This window comes from Manis javanica, chromosome 5 (genome assembly GCF_040802235.1).
Source record: "Manis javanica isolate MJ-LG chromosome 5, MJ_LKY, whole genome shotgun sequence".
NCBI lineage: Eukaryota > Metazoa > Chordata > Mammalia > Pholidota > Manidae > Manis > Manis javanica.
The window spans coordinates 107,934,923-107,960,549 of record NC_133160.1 but is presented as its reverse complement, the minus strand read 5'-3'; the positions used below and the strand labels follow the sequence as shown (position 1 = coordinate 107,960,549).

Here is a 25,627-nt window from a genome sequence, read left to right as displayed (position 1 = left end):
ATTTTTTGTGTTGTCTTCAATTTCTTTCATCAGTGTCTTAAAGTTTTCAAACTACAAGTCTTTCACCTCCTTGGTTAAATTTATCCCTAGGGAATTTATTCTCTTCGATGCTGTAAGTGGAATTGTTTTCTTAATTTCTCAATTAGTTCATTATTTGTATGTAGAAATTCAACAGATTTCGGTATATTGATTTTGTATCCTGTGACTTTACTGAATTCATTTATTAACACTCATAGGTTTTTTGTGGATTCTTTAGGGTTTTCTATCACATCATCCATAAATATTGACAATTTTACTTCTTCCTTCAATTATAGTTGTGGTCTCTTTTTAAAAAAAAGCCAACTGGTGGCTTTTCTTGTGTGCCCAGGTCTGGTCAATCTGTGCTCCAGTAGCTCTGTGATCCCTCCCTGCTGCAGGACTGTGTTGGGTTGGGGCTCCCTCCATTACCAGGCCTCTGTCTCTCCTGCCATTTTTTATAGGGTCTTTTTATACTTTATTGTGTAGATGTTCACCAGGCTTCAATTCTTCCTCAAAATGAATTACTCTGTGTGTAGGTGTAGATTCAGTGTGTACATGGGAGGAGGTGAGCTCAGGCTCTTTTCTATACTGCCATCTGGACCAATCAAAGGCCTTGTTAATTTTTGAATAGGTAGAAAGGGGTTGATGATGCCTGTTTTCAAGCATTTCATAAAAGTTACTTTATGGAGTGAGTTCAGTAACTTACTATAATTAAAAATAATTCTCTTAGTTACCTAGCTCTATTCATTTACCTAATAACTATTTTAATAGCAAATAGTTTATAATTTCCCAAGAGAACATATTTCCTAGTTTTATTATTTTATTAGATTTTAAAAGTCTGAGTGTTTTAGAGGTTCTGACACTGCTAATGTCACATCTCCTCTTCAGCACTTCTACTTGCCGAAAGCTTTGTATTTACATATCCCTCTACATTTTTCTCCCTCTTCTGAGTCCTTGTTTGCCTTTTTCTTCCTTTGAACTATTCTCTTTTGCAGAGGTTTTCCTGGATTAGGCTTCATGGACCATTTATAGTCCAAGGAAAGAAGGTATCTGTCTTCAAGGGACTTTCTGGTTTCCTTCGGTGCAGCACTTCCTCTAAGAGGTCTGTCCAATTCTGCAACTTACACTAGCTGGGCAGCCTTTAGAGGTGGTCTCCTCTCTGGCCTAAGAAATGAAAGTTGACGAAGTGCGGAGATGGACTCTGGTCATCCCTTGGGTAAGTCTTAGTCATTTAAGCTAAATAGTGACTCATATAAATGACCAGGTGCAAACAGGCACTTTATATGTGATTTTATCTATATAAACAAGCACAATTACAACAGCTATTAAAGATGTAGTTCACACAACAAAGCTATTTAGAAGCTACATTTTCCTGATCTAGCACCTTTGAAATCATGCGACTGGTCTTGCACAAAGGTTTTTTTCTGGTTGCTAGTCCGGGTAACAATCACTCTACTATAAAGAACTCTATACCATGGTGTGGTGTGCAACCAGGAGGGTTAATCAAGCACTTATCATTCTTTGTCTCTTATAGAATAGCAGTTAGTCTCTTATCTTTTCCCTCTTCAAACACAATGAAACAAAACACAAAAAAAAGTCAGGGAAGAAAAAGGGGTTAGGCACAAACGCAGAAGGCTGTATTTACTTGCCAATTCACTTTTCAGTCTGGCAGTTTTTCCTAAGCCATGGACCCCTAGACCCAGAATGGCTATTCCACATCAATTAGTCCAGACCCATTACTTCCAGATGAGGACACTGAGGATCAAAAAGGTGGGGAGATTTCCCCGAAGTCCCAGGAATCTGGGGAAAGTGAAGTTTAGGACTTAATTCTAATATTATTCATCCAGTGTTCTCAAAGTGTATTTTAAGTTTATCACATAACCCTAAACAATATTTATCATGATTATTAGTACTAATAAATGCAGGGCAGTGTTAATAATCAAATTGCTAACTATAATTAAAGAAAAACCCCAGTACCTTGGATTTCCTCTGCTGATCTCTGGGGATAGTGCCATCCATAAGAATGCATCACACTTAAATTTATACTCATTTTCAAAATCCAGATGTGTTGGAGATACATTTAAGATTCAGCTCAAATAAAGCAAAAACCTGTGAGTCCCTGATAACCAGACTGATAATTGGCATGCTCATGCCCCCAACATGGATTCAGTGAGCACACAGTAACCCCCTACACAGCTCACCTGCCTTATGAAGATTCATAATCACATGGCAAACAATTTAACAATGCCCCCGGTCCTCCAACTGCCATGTCTGAGCCAAGATGGTAACACATTTTGCTGAACTTACTTTCCTACGATGATTCATCCAGAGAAAGATGATTTCATGCTTTTATTTTCTCCAAGCAGCGTAGGTGGAAAGAGGGAAAGCAAGCAAACTGTTTCACCGTAGAAAACCCACTGGCTTGGCACCCTTCAAGGAATATGCAATTTTCTTCTTTATTCAAAGAAATATCAGTTTCCTTCTTTCTCTTTAACTCCCTAAATTGTGATCTACAAAATATTACCTAGAAATCCTAAAATTTGGGGCACATTTAAACTTCATATGCTAACAGTTAGCAATCTTCTAAGACAGATGCCTCATACTGTCCAGAATGTGATTACACACGTTTGGATGGTTCATCTCTTATTAGAAGAAGGAAGAGGGGTTTCAGACTTGCAGAGTAGGACCGAAGTCTCCTGACAGCTGCTAGCACTAAAAAGGGAATTGGCTACCTGAGAATTTCCTCATTGCATGAGATAAAAAAAAAAAAAAAGAAAAGCACCCTTTCAGAGGAGTTGATTCTTAAGTACAGGATAAAGGAGTAGTCTGTTTTGCATGGAGCCAGCCTGATTTGCTGATTTTGAAAAAGAGGACCCTAATCTTTGGTTAGCATTGAGCAGAATCAGGAATCTTGATTAGGTAAAGCAGAGGACTGAGGCAATTTTCTAATCATTCAAACTCAGAAAAAAGCCTGGGCTTGACTTACGCAGGAAGTGCCCCCATTTTCTCTTAAAACCAAATGAAAAGAAAGCCCAAATCTGACAAAAGTCCTTCCTTTTAAAATGTCTTAAAGGTAAAGCTAATAGAGCTGCCATCAGAGTATCTTTGAGTTTTGGATGTTTAGGTAGTAGTTTCAGGTAACTAACCACATTGTTTTCCAGGAAACAAATTCAGAAATTCCTTTGAACCTTTAGCTCTGAAAGAAAATTAGCAAAACCCTCTTTTGTACCCCCCCCCCTCCCATGCACTCTCCATGGAAGAGTAAAACACGCCTGGCACAGAGGCAGGTACTGTCTTTTGTTGAGACAGGCTATAGGTAAACAAACACACCCAAGCAGGTCGTCCAGCATGTTAATAATCTACAGTTCCACATTCCTATATGGTTCCACAACTCAACTTCCACCAGTGGGATGGGCTTTTGTGAGATTCTAAGTGCAGAAGGCATCCGGGCAGCAGTTAGAGAAAGAAGGCGCAGAACGAAGTGAGTGTACTAGAAAGACAGGACAGGACGGCTGAGGGAATATGGCCAGAGCAGGTCAAGTGGAGAGGGAAAGCTGAAAACCTGGGAAAACCAAGGCAAAACAGCCCATTTCCAGCGATGTCAGATGAAGGCAGGGCTCCCAGGGCCTGTCTCCTCCAAAACTGGGGCACTAGGAGTGAAGGGTGCACTCCTTTTCCCACCAAGCTAGGTAGTTCTGAGGCGCCCTCCAAGCTTCAGCTCAAAGCCTGCTTCTTGGAAACGCGTGGCGTGCCCAGACAGACCACATCCCGAATCAAAATCCGCTGGCTGCCATGGCCTGGTGCTGTTTACGCTTGTCATTACCCAGGCATCCATCCAGCCACATAAATTACAAATGCATCTCTAGCCTGCTGGGGAGTCCAAAAACAGGCATGGCACAAAGAGGAGAAGAGTAGGCGACCTCCTCAGATAAACTAGTACACAGTTTAAACTTCTGGCTCATCTGGACATTAAAACAAGAGGCTATGTATGAGAAGGGTAACCCTTTCTGTGAAAACTTTTTGTTTGAATAGTCTTGCAATCACATTTTTTAAGCTTAATACCACTTTAGGAGCATTTTTTCAGTACCCACATTTATGTATCTGATGATGCCATAATACAGACCTTATATAGCATTTTTACCAACTCATCGCACAAATAACCACTTAGGTCTGGGGTCAGCAAACTTTCTGTAAAGGGCGAGAGTGAACACTTGAGGCTTTGTGGGGCATCCCATCTTTGTTGCCACTACAAGACTCTAGCAGGCAGCAGCCACGAATAAATGCATAATCAAGTAAGTGTGGCTGTGTTCCAGTAAAACTTTATTATGAACATTGTATTTGGAGTTTTGTGTGATTTTCACTAATCATGAAATGTTACTCTTCTTTTGATTGTTTTTCAAACCACTGTTACCATGTGGGCCAGCAGATTGGGCCAGCAGCCCAAAGTCTGTGATCTGAGCGACAGACACACATTGCTGCTGTCACTGCAACAACTCCAGGGGGTCAGGGAGGTGGTTCTCAATGAAAGAGCAGGGCTGTGGGGGCCCCGCTCCCTTAAGCTGGGTCCAGGACCCACAGGACTAGCACTGCCTGGGCCCCACCCCACACAGACACATTCCAAATGTGAGCTAAGCAAGATCCACAGGTTACCCACGAGTTTGAGGTTATGTTAACTTCCAAGGGGTGGCAGTGTGGTTTAAAGCTTAGGCTCCAGAATTAGAAGGCCTAGTTTAAATCTTCAGGCCTCTGTTTAGCTATGCAGTCTAGGACAACTTACTAATATAGGCCTGTTTCCACACCTAAAAAGCGGGGATGGTAATCTATGCTAAACACTTAGAAAGTGCCCAGCAAGTGCTGTTTATTAAGTGCTTACTATGATTCATTTTTAGAAAATAAATGCCTGCACATATACCCTGAAGGTCACTTCCTCAAGAACAGACACATTGAACCGGTCACTTGAACTGCACGAGTGCGACTACAGGCCCCCCTAACCCCCAACCACCCCACCCGTCAGAGAAATGAAAAACGCCACAACTCCTGGCCGCAGAGTGTAAAATATATTGATGGCGGTAAAGGGACAACCTAGAGACATTTAGGTCTGCTGAGATGGCGTGCAGCACACATACATGCTCTGTGTTCTGAAACCATGTCATTAAGTTTTCAAATACTTCCCTGTTTTGAACACGATGCTTTGTCACTTCTCATTGGCGTGGTTTGCTACTACTCTATAGTTTCTCCTAGAGTAAATAAATATAATGGCTGTTTGCAAAGCAACTACAGACTTATTTAGATGTTTAACAAGGTGCACTATTTCACGATTAGATCGACTTTTGAGTTAACAGCAAGATGTTTTTCATTAGTTTTGTTCACTGCTGTACTGGGGGAAGGGAGGGGGTAACTTTTCCAATTTATTATTTGTTCACATGTTTAGTCACCAACAGACTCCAAAAGATAAGGAAAAATAAGTCTGTTAAAAAAATTAAATTGTAATTAGGCCCTGGGTTTTTCCAAGACCCTTAAAATCATTTAACTTAAGTTTATAAGAGAAAAAAGAATAGGCGTCATGAAAATCTAAGTAACAAAAAACTACTGAAAAATACATCTGTAGAACACAGTGGTCAGGTGTAAACAGCTCAGAAGGACAAAGAAAACAAAAAGTTCTTCCAGAACTTAAGCAGTCCAACAATGAACTCTGCTTTTTTTTCCCTAGTGGCTATTTTCCTACCACAGTGTTGAGCTTCATTATTAAATAACTTAATGGGTAAAAAGGAGTTTGCTAACCAGCAGCCAACTCAAAACCTTGTAGGAAGAGGGAGGAGAGGAACTCACAACACAGCACACACTAAGGGAAACGGGGGTTCACAGTCAGCATCCACCAGGCTTATCCCTCCTGGCAACTCCACTGAGCTTAAATTGGGGGTCTAAGTGGAAGGGCTCTTCCCCTCCCTCCTCTCCCTTTCTCACTTAAGTTAACAAAGAAACAGGAGCTTCCTAAGAGCCAGCACTCAGCTGGGCAAGTCCCATTAGCAGCAAATGTTCAACCAAATAAAAAAAACCACACACACAAAAGAAAGCTCCGTCCAGGTGCAGAGCTGTGATTCACGTGGAAATTCCAGGAGATGAATCATGCGCAGGGCTGGGATCTTCGCAGGATTCTTTCTCAAGTGTCTTCAGTGAACATTTCAGTCTCACAAAATCTGAGTCAATCTGTCAGCTGTGGGGAATAAGTTGCCCATCTGCTCTCCAGTGAGCCTGTTGTGGGGACCACGTGATTTGCTGTAGTACTAGGTGCCAGAAAGCAAAGGCCAGCCCCTCAGTGGTCTGTGTGACGCAGCAGCCAGCATCCCGTTCATTAAACTCTGCCCAAGAGGCTCGACCTGAGGAACAAAAAGACGATAGTAGAACAAATGTGGCAGATTATCCGAATTAGGATTAACACATCTTGCCTCACGTTGGTTTCATCTTTCCTATATTTTAAGTTTGATTTTACATAGTTAAAAAAAAAAATTAAGTGTTGAAGTCCTTTTGGTTTTTTGGGAGAACTGCTAGTCGATTAAAAGACATCTCTATTAATGGAGATGGCAAAAGCTTTGTTTATAGGTAAACCTGTTTCTTGAATGGCTTTCTATTGCAACAAAAACAAAGGTCATTCATGATAAAAAGCTTTAAGACACTACTTGTCCTATCACAGATTGGTTTACCTAGTAAATACAAACACCCTCACATTCTTGTCCATTGTAAGTAAGCATTTAAATAGCAAGCAAGTGACAAGAAAGGTGTCTCCAGGTCAGAGGTGTGTATGTCACTGCTACTGCTGAATGTAAGTGAATGAATGAATGGCTGTAGGGCCAACAGGAAAAGCATTAATGTAAAAATATTTTATTGCCTTCAAAGGTAGGTACTATCATTCAAGAACAATTATTCTTCATACCCACTGAACACACATGGTTTTGTGAATGATCACTGGCTATTTTCTTTATTCTCTCTATGGTTACTATGCCTTAGCTGGCACCTGCAGTGACCTAGTGTCATCCGTCCACACCATGGGAGCCCGTGTCCAGAGCAGTGGAGGCATGAGGGCCCTGTGTCCGCCCTCCAGGGGCTCACACAGGAGCACAGCAAGGATGCATGCACACTGCCGAGCAACATGGGGTCTGAAACAGGGAGTGGGGAGGCCAAAGAGGAGGTGAAAGGCGAAGGTCATCTAAAAAGGGTAACTACAAGGAATGCTTCCCAAATCTTTTGTCCAGCAAGATGAGTACTCTGAGGCTCATATTCTACACACTAAAGAATACAGTAAATATCCTTTAATACCAATACAAAGTAATACAAAAATTTAACATAAACATGCCACCAGCAGGCACACAATTTCATGAAAGTAGAATTGGGCATCAGCCCAGCAAGCCTGTTACAGCCTCTTGATTCCAGGTGTCGGCCATACTTCCTTTATGTTTGTGTCTGAGATAAAGAAACATCTCCAAACCCTTTACGTATCACCATGACTTGTTTTAAGGATAATAATTACAATGCCTCTGTACCTCCTCCCTCCTGATTGAGTACACACCCTTCATAAAATAGGCCTATATTTTCCTTTGGCATAAACAAAATCATACAAAACCAAATACACCTTAGAAACTCTGATTCAAGAAACCTAGTCCAATATCAAGCATGATGAAGGCTTCCAAATGGAAGAGGAGAAAATAAGCTTGTCAGCGCTGGTACCAAAGGCACACGTTCCCAGATCTCTTAATATAAGTACAAATATAGCAATTTTGATGATATTATTAGTATATCCTGGGCTGCTTTTGCCTATTAGAATACCTCAAGTGTAAAACACAAAGTTAACTACCCTGGTTTGTTTGAAAATACATTTATTTGAAAATACTAGTAGATTAACTAAATTTTTAAATCTGAAATGATTCTGCATGATATGGAGAGCCCCAACTCTCCTTGCCTCTCTTGAACCGCAGAGGGGACCACAGTCCAGCCAATGAGTGACGTACTCAAACTGATGAAACTAGCCAGCACTTCTATCCCTTTTATCTTTGGTTAAATAAAATTTTACTGTTGGAACTACTCAGAAATATAGTATGAACTTCTTATCTTTTAGATGAAGAAAACAAGTCAGTGCTCTTTTTACCACACCATGGGGTAATTTTACTTCCTCATTCCATAAAATAATGGGAGACAGAAAGGCATTGTGTATCTGCCAGTACACAAAAAAAATGAAAGGCAATAAAACTGAATGATGGCAATGAGGATTCTAAGCCATCAAGATTCAGTTCACAGGAGATAAGGTGTGAGGAGACCCGAACAGGCAGGCAGAGATTTCCTATAGAAAGCATGTGGCTTTCTTCAAGTAAGTCTAAAAGCCATGAAAAGTAGAGAGACCCACCTTAAGGACTTCCATCTGTCTTTCTCTATGTGGTTTTCAGGTCCTTCACTCTCATAGGATGCCAAGTAGAGAGCTACAAGCAACCAAAGGTAAGCATGTGTTAACACAGAAGCCTCCTCCTGACAGAGCCACCACCATCCATCCTCTGTTCAACCCTACAGCAGAGCCCTCCCTCTAAAATATCAAATTACAACTGGAAAGCTTTGTAGCTTTATTAAGAATGCAGAATATCACTTTGTCCCTGATGGACCATCTCAACAAAAACTCAAGGGCCTCAAGAGCCTCGAGGGCAAAAAGGCATTTAATTAACTAAAAGATAATTTATGAGGCAAAAAAACTTACAACTCCAAGCCACACAGTGCTGTCACACACTCACATTTATGTTCTTTACAAAGAGCGGGACAGGTGGGGATACTTCTCTGGTAGCCTTTAAAAAACTGTTAGTAGGTAAAAACTCAGATTTTCTAGGCCAATCTTTTCATCCCTCTGCTATTTTTCTCTAATTTTACATGAAAAAGAATCTTCATCCAAAGATTTAAAACCTTGTTATTAATCCTATTTGTGAAGTTAACAAGTCCCCCTCTGCAATGCATAATACTAATTTAAATGTTCTTAAGTCATTATCAGGAACACTATCAGTCTGCTATGAGAAATTGTTGGTTAGTAATACTATTGATCTCTGTAATATTAAGATATGACAGATCAACAGAATCAATCCCCAAGTCTTTTACGAACTCTTTTGTGGTCAGTTTTTTCTCTACACAATCAGTTTCTGCCTCAGTGTTCTAACAGGTCAAGACCTTCCACTACCTCTTTCAAACAGCAGGGGGCAGCAGTTAACTGTTTTTTCCTACCCCCAAATTACCTTGAATATCCATCCACATACCACAAAACACCTTTGTTCTCTCTATTGAAGCAAGCCTAAACAAGGGGGGAAAATCCTTCAATAATTTTCCATTACTGCCTGAAGCTCTGCAGATCTGGTATTATAAAGAATGATTAAACACAGAAATGTATCATTCATGGGTGAACAGTGAGTGCTTGACTCAAATATTTTAAGGATAAATCATATAGTTGCGTGTGTAGCAGAAGGTGACAGGCCTCATACTATATGAGGAACCGAGCACACAAAGCATTTATACACTAATTCCCTAATTGTAATATCTGCAGGTCCTGGTGGCAGCTCCAGCTGAGTGGCCTACTCACCATCTTCGCCGAACACTGGTACTGTGACCAGATACTGTAAGATCTTCCGGTCCCTTTCAAATGGACACTCCACTTGTTTCCATGTCATGAATTCACCCACTTGTTTGGCCAGTTCCAAAAATTTCTAGAAAAGAATTTAAAGGCAGTCATCAAAAATCATGAGCTTGGAAGAGACAATTCCATTCAGTGTTTTTCCCTCTGGCTTCTAATCTCTTGAACTACATAATTTTCTTAATTTAATAAAAACTAGGTATAGGTATTTGGTAGATATAGGTAAAAATGTATTCAAGTCCCTCCAGATAATTAATAATAATGGTGCAGGGAATTTATTCTACTTAGTAGTGTCCTTTCCTTACAAAATACTAGGGACAGAGAAAATTCATTTCTAGAACTTCAGAAGCATCTTCGGCTGCCTGGTCTGGGATGCAATGTGAAGCTTGACCATCTGTGCTCAGATTTTTGCAGCCTGCCCTTACCTCAAAGTTGACATGGCCATTTGGAAGGCGGTTGGCACAGCCCTCATTGAGGAAATATATATCTTTGATTAAAAGACTGAAGAATGGTATCACAATCTAGAGAAAACAAAAGATTCTGGTTTGTTTTGGGCAAATAAACATTTAGCTTCATATCAAACAACACAAGAAATTAATGAGCAACGTTAACTCTGGATTACATAAAAGGCTACAAGGAATTAAGATACTTTTTTTTAAACTCCTATGACAGCAGTTTCCTCCCTTACATACTTCTGCTTAACATGCAAATGCAATTAATAGCCGAAAAAAGGCAGGAGGCAGCTTCATGTTGCTCCTATAGTTATGCCTGCTTTTCTTAAAGTAACAGCAGATAATACAATTGGAATATTCTAGCTATCAATCAAAGGAAAAATATCTGAAAGAACTTCTGCTTTTCATTTAGCAACTCCTTAGTTAGAGCAAAATATTAATAGATTGCCTGTCACTGCAGGTACCAAGATTTTAAGGTGTGGCCCATCTCCCTCCTAGCATCTGTACTGTTAAACATTTACCTGTCTATATTTTAAATGAATTTTTTTCAGATGGACATTTTATTTTTCCCTTGAGGCTTATTGCTCAAGACAGTGTGTGAGCTCAGGGTTTTAGGCAATAGTTGCTGCAAACTTCCCATGGAGCAAACCTGGCCCTCGTATGACAGAACAAGCACACACCTGTTCTTGGGACTCACTGAAGTACACCCTGCACAGTAGAGTTGGAGATGTGCCTCAGTGAAGGAGGAATATACACGTGCACATTACAATTAATGGGGTGTTTAAAAAACAAAGCCTTCTTTGGTAAGACTTTACTGTCTCTAATCTTTGGTTTGATGAGATGGTACTTAACTAATAAACCTAAAATAAAAATCTCAAAGAAGTACTCTAAATCCTACTAAGCCCATAATGAACAAAGAATAAAGCTCAGCATAGTTGCTTCTACTTTCTCTCAAATGCCAACATGTTTCTGAAGATTCTAAATTTGCTACAATGCAAATAATGCTCCAAACAAAATTGTGAACATGTTGTTTACCCAAAAGCAGGTTCTAGAAGTTTCCCTAAGCTATGCTTCATGTAGTACATCTATACTAAATGAATGGGAATTCTGGAAAACATACAAAAAATACTAAGTATCAACTTTCACTTCCAGAGAGATTCAGATTTTCCTCTAAAGTCATTAAAAGAAAAACCCAATCTTTGATTATTTTGTTTCATAGGTCTCTGAAAATAGCCAAAGTGAATTTTCAGCTTTGACAACCCCTTTGAATAAACTTTTAATCATTTGCCATTGTCTGTGGAAGTCTCTAAACTGAATTAGTAAAAATCCCTTCATTACTTCTTCAAATGTTACTGTCTATTTCTTCATTATTTTAGCACTAAACAGCCACAGCAACACTGACAGAAGCACATGTGAACCTCTCTTCTTTGAAAGACCACATGTGACTAGGAAGTGCCAGGCTTTGCACTCTGTTAGACCTCAGTTTAAATCTGGCTCCACAGTTTACTGGCAATGTAAGTCAGGAGTCTACAAAACTGTGGCCCGTGGGCCAACCCAGGCCCACTCCCTGTTTTGGTATGGCCTAGGCGCCACACATTTTGCATTTTTTAATGGCTGGAAAAGTATCAAAAGAATATTTCATGAGCATAAAAACTATATGAAATTCAAATTATAGTAGCTAAAGAGCTTTACTAGAAAACACCTATGCTCCTTCCTCTACGTATTGTCTTTGTCTGCTTTTGTGCCCCGACATCAGCGTTGAGCAGTTGTAAGAGACCACAAGGCCTATAAAACCTAGAATATTTATGACAGCCCTTACTAGAAAAAATTTGCCAACTCCTGGTATAAGCCCAACATGCTAAGACTACTTTCTTAACTTTAAAATGGCAACAATATTAACTATCTCACTGAGTTGTGTTGAGGCATAAATAATACAGGTGACCTCAACTAAGCACTCCTCCCCAAGAAGCAATGAGCCCCTCACAAGGGGAAAAATATTATCGATTCACATAAGAGACAATAAGGATACATCATCATAAGGGACATGAGGAATAAAGTATAATCAAGACGCAGTATTTGTGTAGTGTAGCAGCTTTTAAGCAAGAACTTTATTTCTGTGCTCTGTTCTGTAGGGCTGGGCTGTGAGATGCATGTGGTGCTGATCATTTATTGTCTCACTGATGCTTAAACTTTTTATAAGTTCATGTCATGTGCCTCTAGCTGGGGGCAGAGGCTGTATCTTATGTAATTTTTGTATTCATGGTATCTCCAATAAGATCCATTATTTCTCTCTCTTTCTCTTTATATATACATTCAGAGTCCACATAAAAGTGAGATCATACAGTATTTGATTTTCTCTGTCTGACATATTTCACTAAGCATAATGCCCTTAAGTCAATCCATGTTGTCATAAATGACAAGATTTCATTCTTTTTTCATGGCTGAGTAATATTCCAGTGTGTGTGTGTGTGTGTGTGTGTGTGTATGCACACACCACATCTTCTTTATCCATTCCTCCACTAATGGACACTTAGGTTGTTTCCATTATCTTGGAAACTGTAAATTATGCTGCAGTGAATACAGAGGTGCACATATCTTTTTGAATTAGTTTTTTTTTTTCAGATAAATACCCAGAAGTAGAATTGCTTGACTGATCCACTATTAATTATCTGAATCACTCTTCCAAGAATACAGAGTTAGAAGTAATCTCCCTTAAGATATTTTACTGTTCTGTTCCTTATGTCCATATGACACAAAGAAGGCTCATAGGCTTCAAGTTCTTACTTACTCATGAATAGTTCCTTTCAGACCTGTAGCCCCTATACAAATCTAATGTAGTAACAATCAGATTATAAGGACTTGGGATTTCCATAGCCAACATATAGGCTGCAGAAGTTTGGTTTCTAGGAGGTCTTGCCAGTGATGTCTTTAGTAGTAGAACTTCTCAAGTAATAATATTTTCTAATTCCCTCTCAAAATATTCATAATTCAGAGACTAGGCAACTATACTTTAAAGGCATTATCAGTTCCACAACTAGAAATAAATGCTGATAAGCAAGAACAAGTTCCTATGAAAAGAAATGGAATGGTAAAAGGATTTAAAACCATGTAATCATATGAAGAATGGCTAAAAACCTGGAGACATGAGAATCTATAGAAAAAATAGCTATTTAAGGATCATATTAAGGGCCCTTGTATAGAATACAGATTTGATTTGTTCTATTTTACAGTACCTAGAGATGTGCCCCTTTGGGCCTATAAACTTAAGATTTGAAAGAATATCAAAGATTGTCATGTTGTCATGAAGACTTTACAATAGGAAATTACTTGGGAATAAAGAGAGTTCACCTTCACTTCACAAAAGGAAAAGGAATGCCAATTTTCTTGAATAAAAGATGGATTTTATCCAGAAATGTTTTCATTCATAGACATTGAGACCAATTATGAAAAAGAAACAGTATATTTTTTTAAACAGTGGTAATTTCACTGTTTCATGAACTAGAGAGTATAATTCATATGCTCACACAGAACTGGTTGAAAAAAACCAGCAAAACTAAAGCAGACAGGATTTATTAAATGATGTACGAGGTAAATGTGCCTTGGACTTTTTTTCCTGGAAAAAGCTATTAGCAATCATTTCGTTGGGGTTAGGCCAGAATGACTTTAGCCAAAACTGCACTCCATTCTGGAGATACACTCCCTAACTCCCCCTGAGGGTCATGCAGAGAATTCTAGTATTCAACACAAAGAGGTGAATGGGAGGCTGCACATGGCCTCTAACACATCCTTACACTTCAGGAGGCTGAGGTCCTCCCATGCATTTGCTGATTTTCCAAAGCTTAAAAATCTTCCAATTAGATGTTGTCTCCATCTCATCATAGGAGTCCTGGTATTTGGGCAAGTAAAGTTTAAAAGCTGGTAAACTCCATTATCTCTGCCTCATCCCCTCTCTGACCATTTCTTTATTTAAAAAAATAGTTAATGTATTTACAGTATCTGTCAAACATTACCAGAATTGTACTTTGCATTTTGTTGCGATGCACCTTAGCATCTTTAATTTAGCATTTTTAAAAGATGGGGCTTCTTACTGTGTTTGTTTTTATTTTAGATCACTGAGGCTGAAGCTTTTTGGAGGAAGTGATTGAGATACCCTGAAATGATCTTTATGCTCATTTTCTCTTATTTGTTGAAGATACAGTTTAAGTTAAAAAATAAATAGAATCTAAACAGAAAATAGTTTTAATCAAGCAACCATCACCAGACCATTTACTGTAACCAGATATTTACTTCTCAAATAACATGACCTCCCCAAATGTTGAAATAACTTAACCTTTGTGTGGAAGGAAAGATGACACTGAAATGTACCAAGAAAGGACCCTTAGAGTCAAGAGCACAGTTGATCCAGGATAGTACCAGTTGTCTAAGGGTCAGCTGGATAGAGTAAGGATCATTAATTTCTCAGACACCATCCCTGTGTCTTTTCCTGTTACCCACATATCCAATTAGAAACAGCAGGCCTAATGTTACAGCAACTAACCAACTTTCTGAGAATAAATGACTTAACCATGGGAGGTAAGCTAATTTTTTTAAGAGAAAAGGTTACATTAAATCAGCTACCTTGTGCAGAGTTTAAATGCCTCTTTTCCATTAAATCCAATTACTCCTTAATGTTATTAGTTATCTTAACATCTGACTTAAAATATTGCTTGAAACACCACTGAGACATGACCAGATAATTTAAATAATTCAATAATAACACAGTAATATACATTTACAAAGTTATATACCAAGTATTTTTCCTTTTCTATAGTCTAACCTTCCTTCAGAACTCCCCTTCCCTAGGTAGCAAGTGATAAAAATGTGTACAGTACATTACTTTCTTAGCTCTGAGCAGGTAAAAGAAGCTCAATTCACATTGCATTTCAGTGAAACACATAGCAGCTCTACCATGAATAAAACTCATGCAAGCACATACCTTCTCTCTGCTGCTATGAGCAGTTAGAGACCTTTGTGCTGCCCCACGAAGAGCAGTTCGATAATTGTAGAAATTGCTTGAAGGATCCATCTGGTGCTGCAAACAAAAAGAAGACAGTATGAACTGTTTACTTGTCATGTACAGAAAGTTTATAAGATCATACTTTTAGCTCTACATAAAAAAGTGCAAATATGTTAGAGAACTCATTAAGAATATGATTTACCCCTCTCATACAGACACATAGGCACACAACATGTTAGAACACAAATGTTCTTTCATGAGCTTTGGTTTATGTATATAAGCTGATGTCAGCTTCAATAATGTTAAACCTGGATCAAATTCTTTCCAGGTTAGCTGTTAAGATTAGGCTTAAAACTGGTAACAAAGAGTCAAACATCAGCATAAAAAATCATTTCCTGGATTCATGTGAAGGTTAATGGGCCACTTGACTGTTATCCATACACAGTGATCCCATACTTTGTAGTGAACTTGTTCTTTGCGTTTGGTAACAAATCATTCACAAATTAGTGAAGCACACTATCTCACAAGAAGGAAAAGAAATTTATTAGTATGAATAATGCATAATCTAATATATCCAATGATAATTCTCCATTTGTGGTGGGAAAATAGGAAAGAACTTTCTCATTATCTTCAAAGAGCAGATTCAATATACCAGCACACCAAGATAATAATGACATGAGTACTATGCAAACACATTCCTTTGTGTACAATTCTTACTACCCTCAGAATTATATGAGAAGGGCTTTTTCACAGGTTAGCTAAATTTATTGACAAGATGGTAAATGAGTATTTTTGTAGGGATGGGAACTTTGCCCCTGGGACACTGTAAAGACATGAAGTTATTAGCAGGCCCACACTGAAGTAGAACTCCCAACTGTTCAGGACCTAAGTTATACCTTGGCATGCAATGTGATGTGACCGACAGGTCACCATTTCTTCAGTCAGTTCATGCCCAAATGGGTGAACCCCTCTCTACCAAAGGACTAGTCTACAACCCTATTTATTCTCCCCTCCTTCAATTCTACTCCCCTTCCTTTCCCTGGGTCTGTAAAGAGAGATGGATTTTCTTCTCTGTAGTACTATCTGATCAAGAGGCAAGATCACACAGAAAAATCCCACTTTTCAGGTGTAAAATGTTACTTAGCAGCAAAATGTCAGCTTCACATACCTCGAGAATGTCAAACTTTGCGGTCTTCACTTTGGCCCACGTTTTTTTAAGTCGAGAGACTGGGCTCATATTCATGCCAGCTTCCCATTTAGAATGGAAAAAGGGAAAAGGAAAGTTGAAATAGAGAAATAAGAGAAGCCATTCTAACTTATACTCCATAAAGGGCTCATTACTAACTGTAGGCAATTTAACTTTATAAAAAGCTGCCAGTTTTCCAAAGTCATAGTACCATTTTATCCTCTCACCAGTGTTTGAGAATTACACTTGTTCTACACCCTCACTGTTATCTGGCAAAAAAAGTTTCTTAATTTCAGCCATTTCAGTGTATGCAATGGTATTTCACCATGATTTTATTTTGGATTTCTCTGATGACTAACGGTGTGGAACATCTTTTCATATACTTATTATCTATTAGTATATCTTTTGTGCAAAGCCCAAGTACCAGCCCTTTTTTTCTCTGGGTTGTCTTATTATTGAGCAGTAGGATCCTTTATAGAGTCTGAATACAAGTTTTTTTTTCAGCCAATTGCATTACAAATACTTTCTCCTGTGATATGGTTTGTCTTGCCATTTTCATAATGGTGAAAGGGAGAAACTAATCTTCTATTACCTAGACTGTGGACCTTTCAGGTCCCCGATTAAGATGATCTTTCTCATCACTATTTTCTTGGAGTGAGCCTGATAAAGAGCTGAAACTTGGTCAGTATTTTTATGGGTGAGACAAAGAGGAAATAATATCCAAAGAAAATGGACAAAGAATTGGTGAGAGGAGGGATTTATTAGCATCAATATTACTGAATTAAATTTGGTAGATTCTCTGACTTCAATTGATCCTAATTCTGAAGAATCAGATACTTATTCAAATAATTACTGAATGCCTGTGTAGGATAACCATGTTAATTTATCATATAAATTATGATATTTTAAAATGAAAGAGTCATTACTTACAGTTGTATCAAGACAACAGGTCTGAATGGGAAAAACTAAGACAGTGTTACCCCATGCCCTATGTTTATGCAACAAATGCAAAGAAACATGGTCCCTGGCATTAAAATCCCTAGGACCCAGAAGAGGAGCAAAATTTGTATCCTAGGGTAATAAATCTGTGGGTGACAAGTACTAAGAGCATGGGCAGTCAGAAAATGCCCCAGTTTCTCAGGCCACTTCTTGTGCTCACTGATGGAATCATATAATTTAGTCTCAGATCATATATTCTATAATACTTGAAACACAAGCACCCAAACCCTTTTTAAAACCCTTATCTCACTTAGAAGTTTTTATAGATATTCAGAGGGGGACAAACTGACTAAATGTATCCCTTGAATTCCTGTGTACTTAAAAAAAGATTACACATACTTGTGCCAATTTGGATATTTAAAGTATTCTGAATGTTCTGAAACAATTCAAGATTAAAGAGTACAGTTTTATTAACAAAACTGAATTATTTGCAAATTTTCCGTGGACACGTTTCACAGGACCTATAAAAATAAAGGACATGTCCTCCAGAAAACACTCACAGATAATCGCCATCAAGGAATTAAAGTTGCCAATGTTAAAACATTCCCGAGCTACATCAATGAAATACTCAATCATTCTTGCTCGGTGCTTCTTCTTTACAGGCTGTATAGGAAAACAAAGAAAGAGGTAAGCTACCCAACATGCGCAACAGATGTAAAATAAGTAGGAAAAAATAAGAGAGAGAGCTCGGAGAAAGAAAAAATTCATTTTCTCACCATGCAGATTTCTGTAGCGACCAGGTAGCTGAGGCGATTAAACCATTCTACATAAGCCTCTAAGTTTCGTGTTTTCTTCCGTTCACTGTAGCAACTCTATAGAGAAAGCAAAGTGAGCAGATGAGTTGGAGAGAAAAGAAGAGGGTGTTAGGCTCTCTATTTTTTGTCAGATATAGGCCTTTATTCTCAGTTTACGGATTAGGAAAGCTTTCTAGGAGAAGAGGCCAGGGGAGAAGGAAGGAAGGGGGCGAGAGAGAGAAAACCACTAACATCCTTGAGTCTTGTTAGAGAAACAGCAAAATCTCTCAGTACAGCCCGTGAAACTCCCAGCGTGCAGAAACATGCTCTGATGTGTTCACAGAGGTGACCTTCCTTCCCCGGAAACTTAAGTCACTCTGGAAGGGAACTATCCTCAGAAGCACTAATCCAAAGGAAGCATTCTGGCTGTATTCTAAAATGATCCTGGTTGATTAATAGGGTGTGAATGCCAAATGCTATCAATACAGCTAAAATAAGCTGAGAGAGCAGGAGACTAAAACTTTTTCCCTTAAAATTAAGTCAAGAACAACATTTTGGAGCATCATGTAGCAAGAAACTACGCATCTTCCAAGGTGGGTAACCGACAGCCTATATCATCATGCTCTTTTGTAGAATGAATGGCATATTGTTTAAAAGCAAAAGGAGTTAAGTTCATCTCAGGTTGAAGGCCAAGTTTCAACAGATTAATAACACCCCTCTTTCCTTCCTTCCAAAAGAACGAAACAACAAAAAAGTCCACTAACCTTCGTTTGCAAAGCCTAATATTTCCTTCCTGAACTGAGGGAAACTATTCTAAGGCCGGAAGACAGCTGCTGTCCCTACCCCCAAAGCTGGTGGGGGGGGGGCTTTCATTACTGGGTGATGCAGTCTTTGTCTAACAATTCAAAATGCTTCTTGAAGTCACTGGGGGGAAAGATTTCTTATGTGTGTACACTGATTTTATAGTCCACACCCAGTGTTATTTTCCCTACATGGGGACTTCCCACAGGCAATAAACCTGTCATGCAGGATTCACCTTAAAACATGAGGCAAAGCAATAGAGACCCTTACTCAATGTGCTGGATGTGCATCCTCTTTCCTGCCCCTGCTATTGTTGAGTCATGAGCAGAGCATTCTCCTGCATTTTGTCCTGAGTTAATCTGCTGAAACCATTATGCTTTCATCTCCTACCTTCATCACCACAAATGCCTGCATCTACTTGCTTATTAAATTTCCCAATAAGGAGGAGGAAGTGGCTTAAAGTTGGTGAGAGGCTAAGAATACTATAAAGGCACTTGGATGTCTTGCTTAAGAAAAACTGCAATGAATCAGGCATGGCTAATGAAAAGAAAAACTTGATGATTTTAAAACCTAAAACAAAATAGTTCCAATTTCTGTCTCTTGCATCTACTATCACAGACTAAGGAATTTCCATTTCTAATTTCAGAGCTGACCTCCAGTTAGAATGATTACCTTGTCATTGTCCAAAGGGTCCTTCTGTACAAATGCCTGAACAAATTCTTCTGGCCCAATGTAATTGAGCCTTTCCTGAAACACAAAGGCATCAGGTCAACAGTATTAAAGAAAAGGAGAAGAAATGAACTGTCAACATCTTCTGTCAACTTCTGGCACATTTTTTATGTAACTTGTAAAAGTAGCTTTTAACCCTAAATATTGACCTTATCTTTAAGGTCACTGCAGAGGCAGTTTTCAGCTTTTGTCAATGCTACATTAGCTAGATGGGGAAAGGCTGAGTGAGTTACAGCAAAGTGAATTAGCAGGGGAGCTGAGGAAGGCCAATAAACTCTTTGCTCTTAAGTTTTACTTAGTATTTATTTTGTAATAAATTCCCAGAATATGAGAAACATTCATATTCACATGTCTAAACAAAACATGTTCCAACTATTTCATAAATTATTTCCCATTTGGATTATTCTAAACCCTCCATGACATTGCTGCAGACAAACACAATGTCAGGATGCCACAAGCAAGCCAAGTCTGTGGCTGTAAGGGGCAAGGATAACATGACCTTACCAGCTCTACATGCGTCAGCTGCTGGGCCAAAGTGTAAGGGTCACTGCAGACCGTAATGATGTCCCTCTGTATGGACTGTGGCTTGGTCTTGAGAACGGTGAGCCGATCTGTAGAGGTGGAGCTGATTTTTGCCAGGACTTCCTCATACTGGGTGAGTGCGGCAAGTTTGCGGATCAAGCTCTGGATCATCTGCTGGACATTCTTCCTGTAGGTCTGCCGAGGAATGAGCAAAGGATGACATCCTCACTCCGCATGACTGTTTTCCCCACTAGGCACACTCAGGGAAGACTACGTACTTAAATCTCCTTGACGTAGGAGAACCATCTCAGTTTGGGGCAGTTAATGGAGGATTCAGCCTAGCTCTAAAGAGGTAAAAAGAGACACATATACAACAGGTGTTTTTTCAGACCAGTAAGATTTAGTTTTTTCTCAGGCTGCTCTTGAGAGCACAACTCAGTTGGGTCATGAAAATGCTACGATTTTAGATTAGCTATTGAGGGGATCCAGTGTAATAAACCACCTGTAACTGTTCTCTAGGCTAGCATAGGAATGTACTGGTTTACTTTTGGTAGTTAAAATGCCTTTTTTTAAATTGCATATTTGGTAGTTAAAATCTCCAGTCAGGGCATCCTTGTTCTAACACTTTTTCTTTAGGGCTACCTTCTTGATTTCCCCACTCCCATCACTCCGAGTCTCACAAATATAAGGGCATGGGCAGCTACCTGACAGAAGTACACCATGACTTTCCACTCACTGCCCCAACCACCCTTCTGATTTCCACATAGAACATGAGTTACCACAACAAGTACTGGAGATACAGTTTTGGTATCTGACCTCCATTTGGTTCATGTCCATTTCTTTTTTTTTTCTGGTTGTTGTTTATCTCAGTGGGGTTTTTTTTATTTTTCATTTTTTTACTTTAGTATGATATACAATACTATATTGGTTTCAAGTATACAACATAGTGATTGACAGTTTTATACATACATACATATATATATACATATATATACACACACACACACACACACACTGCTAAATGCTAACCCCAACTAGTGCAGTTACTGTCTGTCAACACAGAAAGATGTTACAGAACACTGGCTACCAGGTGCTGTGCTACCACCCACTGCTCTCGCATTCGTTCATTAACACTGCTGTTCACAACCAAACCCCTCTGCAGGGTGTTTCTCCCCTGTGCAGCCACCAACTGCCACGTGTTTGCCTCCGCATTATGCTAAACCCACAACACTTAGGGGAGAAGTTGATTTTAACTGCAGTGCATGTATTATCGATAAATGTCAACCTCTTGACTTCTAAAACAATTGTTAAGTCAAAGAAGTAACTCCACAGTCAGTCAATGCCTCAGGTACAGTTACAGTGATGTAATAAATTATGGAACTCTTTTAATCTTCCTTTTCTAGCCAAATATTGCCAAGTGAACAGTAATTATAATGCCATGTCAGAGAAAGGCACACATGCATATTCAGTGGTAGTGTGGTGCTTAGATTAACAGCTCCAGAGGAGGACAGTCCCAGTAAATTTATGGATGTAGAAAGGCCTATGTTTGTGCTTCACTACCTAATCCGCACCTTTTCAAAAGGTACCACCATATCACTGTCTGAGATTAATTATCTAAAAGTTAAATGGCACCTTACCTACAAGTGTTAGAACCATACTTTCTTTACAGAGGCAATTTGGTTTACAAGAGAATATTACAAAAATGCAAATGAATAAATATTTGCATACTTAAGTCAAGGAAATTTACAAAATCACATAGTCAAGGCAAAAGACCATACACAGCTTTTTATTTTCTTCTTCTTGACTTGCATGGTGTATATTCACTGAGGTCTTTCAACTGTCCATTAGAGGCCTTTTTTTTTCTCTCTACATTCATAGACCACCCTAAAATCACTAATAAAATACCTGAATGTTTAAAAAATTGAAACTTCAAAAAACCTGTTCCACACAGCAGTAAGGTTACCAGTTTAAAAAGATGCTTTCTATTTGGTAATATGCTTCTCACCCAAAGAAAATGTCTTTCTTTGGCATTTAAAGCACTTCAAGCCTGAAATTGAGGGTTATTTCAAATCCTTCACTGGAGGCAGGGTGGGAGAGTGAGGAAGAACAAATTTTATAAACTTCCAGTTATAAAATAAGTAGTTCCTGGAGATGTGTAGAGCATGGGGCCTATAATAAACAATACCGTATTACATAATTGAAAGTTGTTAAGAGAGTAGATATTCAAAGTTCTTATAAGAAAAAAAAATTTGTAACTGTGTGGTGATGGGTGTTCACTGGACTTTTTCTGGTGATCATTTCACAATATATACAAACACCAAATATTTGTTATACCCCTGAAACTAATATAATGTTTTATCCAATTGTATCTCAATAAAAATAAAATAAACAATTCCTCATCCCTATTTCCCTTGCCTCTTCTACATTGATAATCTTGAGTCACATTAAAAATCTATGACCTTGAGATGGTTTTTTCAATCTACTGTCCCAAATGTCATAATGCTCCCCAGGTGTCTGATATGCAGCAACTTGTGAGAAGCAGTGCTCTGCCAGCATATCTGGTGACCAATTCTTATTCTACACTTAAAAAAAATGCTGTTCTAGGGAAGAGGTAGAGGTAGAGGAGCACAGAGTTGAGGATTCAGCTAGAGAACAAAAAGCAGTAAAATATAAGGGGAACATGTATATAGTAGGGCACAGGGGAAAAGCTATTCAAATAACAAAGAACGTGTGTGTGTGTGAGAGAAAGAGAGAGAGAAAGGGGATGTGCATGTGTGTGGCCTCTTTCAAAATGTTCTGCTGCCATTTGATTCCATTCACGAAACCAAGCTGTGTTGTTAAGCAGGCTGCCTTACTGAGTCATGAATTACCAAATACGTATTTATTCTTTTTTACAATGGCAAATGCCAGTGACAGTAATTACCTGGCAAATAAAGACAGAATAAAGAACAGCCCCTTAAGGAAAAGAAAATTGCATCCTACCTAATACAGTCATTTGTCATGTAATTCAATCATTAGTTTATTTCATGTTTCTTTTAGGTAAGTTCTAATAAAATACTTCATTTTGGGCAAATCCCCAGGGGATAAACATATTAAGTCAAATTATGCATAACTGTCCTAGCAGAGTCAGAAGAACCCAATGAAATTATACATAGGGTACACCTGGATTCAATGACGTGCCAAAAAAAAAAAAAATCTTTAAAGTCCAAGGCAAGAAGCAACAAGTCCCAACCCAAGCCCTTACTCCTTCCAGTGAAGGGAAATATTTTTTTCCTATTCCAGTAATTGATTAGTTCACTTGTTCATCCATCCATTCATTCAAACACTACTAAGTGCCTATTAAATGCCAGGCACTGAGCTAGGTGTTAAGAATGCTATGGTGAGCAAAGGGGACATAGCATGCAGTCAAGTGGGGGAAAACCAGCCAGGAAAAAGGTATGTCATTACTAATCACTGAACTCAATGAAGATGAAAGCCAATGGTGGACAGCTTGGTGGTGGTCGTGGCTGGGTGGGTGGGGTAAGGAGTTCTCTCTGGAGAGAGACACTTAAGCACATGATAGTTAAGCAGGTTGCCAAGCAAAGAACTAAGGAAACAGCATCCATCACAAAATTTTAAAGCTGAAAGGGACATTAACACAAGACCATTACCACTATGATCTACAGAAGTGAGAGAGCAAGGAACTCAGAAGAGTTGCCAAAGCATGCTCAGAGCAACCAGCTGCCAAGTGTGGACCCAATTTTGAATACTGGGTAGAAGTGGCTAAAGGAACATCTCACTGGAAAACCTGACCTGATCAAGGCAGGTGACATTTCTCCACTCACCCCCTTGGTTAATCAATTCCTTTGCTAGACTTGGCTTATCTTCCCCTCTCCTCTTTTCACACTCAAAACCATCTGAGAACCTCAAGGTTTATCAAGGGTTTATTGTTAACACAGGAGAGCTGATAGAAGCCAGGTCAGAAGGTTGCCTGGCTCCTTGCACAGTTGCACCCAACCTCTGAGTGGCTTGATCCTGCTAAAAAAAGATCCAACTCAATCTGGCCAAGACAGATAGAAATGATCTCTCTCATTGACCCCCATGTCAAGGACAAAAAGCTACCCATTTGGCATTTTCAAAACACTTTTTATCTGATAAAGAAAAAGATCTCAAAAGATGTTCTTTTAGGAATGGACCATATCACCATTTCTACCTTTTAAAACGGCAATGGAGGGCAGGTAAGCTGGTGACCATGTCATGTTAAGTACTAAGTACAACTCAACTGAAATGAAGCACTGACTCAGAGCTCAGCCTTCATACAGGAAAAAGTCCTTAAGATGCCACTAATCTTTTAAACAGCTTGTCATAAACGAAGGTCACTGAGCCAAGAATGACCCTGCCAAGCAACCCAATTGCTAACCGTCTAAGATTTTAAAATCCTACGAAACTACACTGTGATGCTTACTTTTGCCTTTGTGAGTGAGGGGCCTACCAATTCATACCTTGCTACATGCAAATGAGCAAAATGATGATAACAGTCAAAACCCTCAAAATGACTTCAGCCTTATAGAAATATTGGCTGTCTTGATCACCAGGATTGAATATAATGTCATAAGGAAGCAGTAAAAGGGTTAATCCCATTTTCATGAGAACCTAATGTAGGAAAGCAAGTGTGAACTTTTCAGGTGCTAATCTTACATAATTCCAGTTTGATTTTTTTTTTAAGTTGAGGGAAGTGGTATGAAACTGTATTCCCCAGAAGCAGGTAGAACAGTATCTCTCGTTACATGATCTTTGCAAGGCACCACTGAAGGAATGGCTTCTCAAGGAAGGTTATTTGTAATGGGAAAATCCATTTTAAGTGAATGAAACAACTGCCAAATACTTTGTTTCTTCTGCATGGAAATGCTGTTATCTGTGCCTAAGTAACTCATTCCCAGGAACTCACCAGCAACACAGAAACTACAAAGACATGCTTGCCCAACAAGCCTCAACACAGACTAGCAGCCCTCCAGGCCTGCTTCAAAGAGGATAACCCTGAATTTGTCACAGCTAGTTAGCTCTTATCAAAGGCTCAACTGAGAGACGTGATACTTATGAAAGATTATCTAAGAGCCTACTTTCCACGTCCACCTACTCTAGGTACTAGCCTTGAATCAGCCTCAGGGCTCCAAAAGACTTTTCGTTTTTGTCTTCTCTTCTCCCAAAAAATTACCTTCATTAATGTTCACATGAATTTTATGGACTCAGTTTTTATCAGGAAGCATTTGTTACAAACTACAGTATCCATGATCTTATTCTACGCTCTTTATACAAAGTCCCTCATACGAAGGTTCTAAAATTTTTCATTTAATTTGATACCCTGAAGAATTAGTATGCTTTCTCTTTTCTTGACAGTGAAAAATATATAACTGTGCCTGCCTTTTACCTGGAACTTACACTCAAATCACAGCATTCTTGTCTTACTCAATTGGTTCTCAGTATTAGCACATTTGTTTTCTCCCTTCTATGGTACAGTTTATTTCTATGTTTGATTTATTAACGTACTACTTATTATCT

The 25,627-nt window shown here is 38.9% G+C and overlaps 1 protein-coding gene across 4 annotated transcripts in view; it reads right to left on the bottom strand.

The window, feature by feature from the left end:
- Positions 1-5,060: 5,060 nt before the first annotated feature.
- Positions 5,061-25,627, bottom strand: part of RASGEF1B (RasGEF domain family member 1B) — a 35,973-nt gene continuing 15,406 nt past the window's right edge. For all 4 annotated transcript variants that reach the window (XM_073237407.1, XM_073237406.1, XM_017659512.3 and 1 more), the window contains 10 exons: positions 20,072-20,284; positions 19,511-19,585; positions 18,020-18,115; positions 17,804-17,906; positions 16,287-16,366; positions 15,098-15,193; positions 10,096-10,191; positions 9,620-9,743; positions 8,414-8,486; positions 5,061-6,395 (listed from right to left, as the gene is read on the bottom strand). In XM_073237407.1, coding sequence (XP_073093508.1) covers positions 6,371-6,395; positions 8,414-8,486; positions 9,620-9,743; positions 10,096-10,191; positions 15,098-15,193; positions 16,287-16,366; positions 17,804-17,906; positions 18,020-18,115; positions 19,511-19,585; positions 20,072-20,284 — 981 coding nt within the window. In that variant the 3' untranslated portion in view covers positions 5,061-6,370. The remainder of the gene's footprint in view (positions 6,396-8,413; positions 8,487-9,619; positions 9,744-10,095; positions 10,192-15,097; positions 15,194-16,286; positions 16,367-17,803; positions 17,907-18,019; positions 18,116-19,510; positions 19,586-20,071; positions 20,285-25,627) is intronic.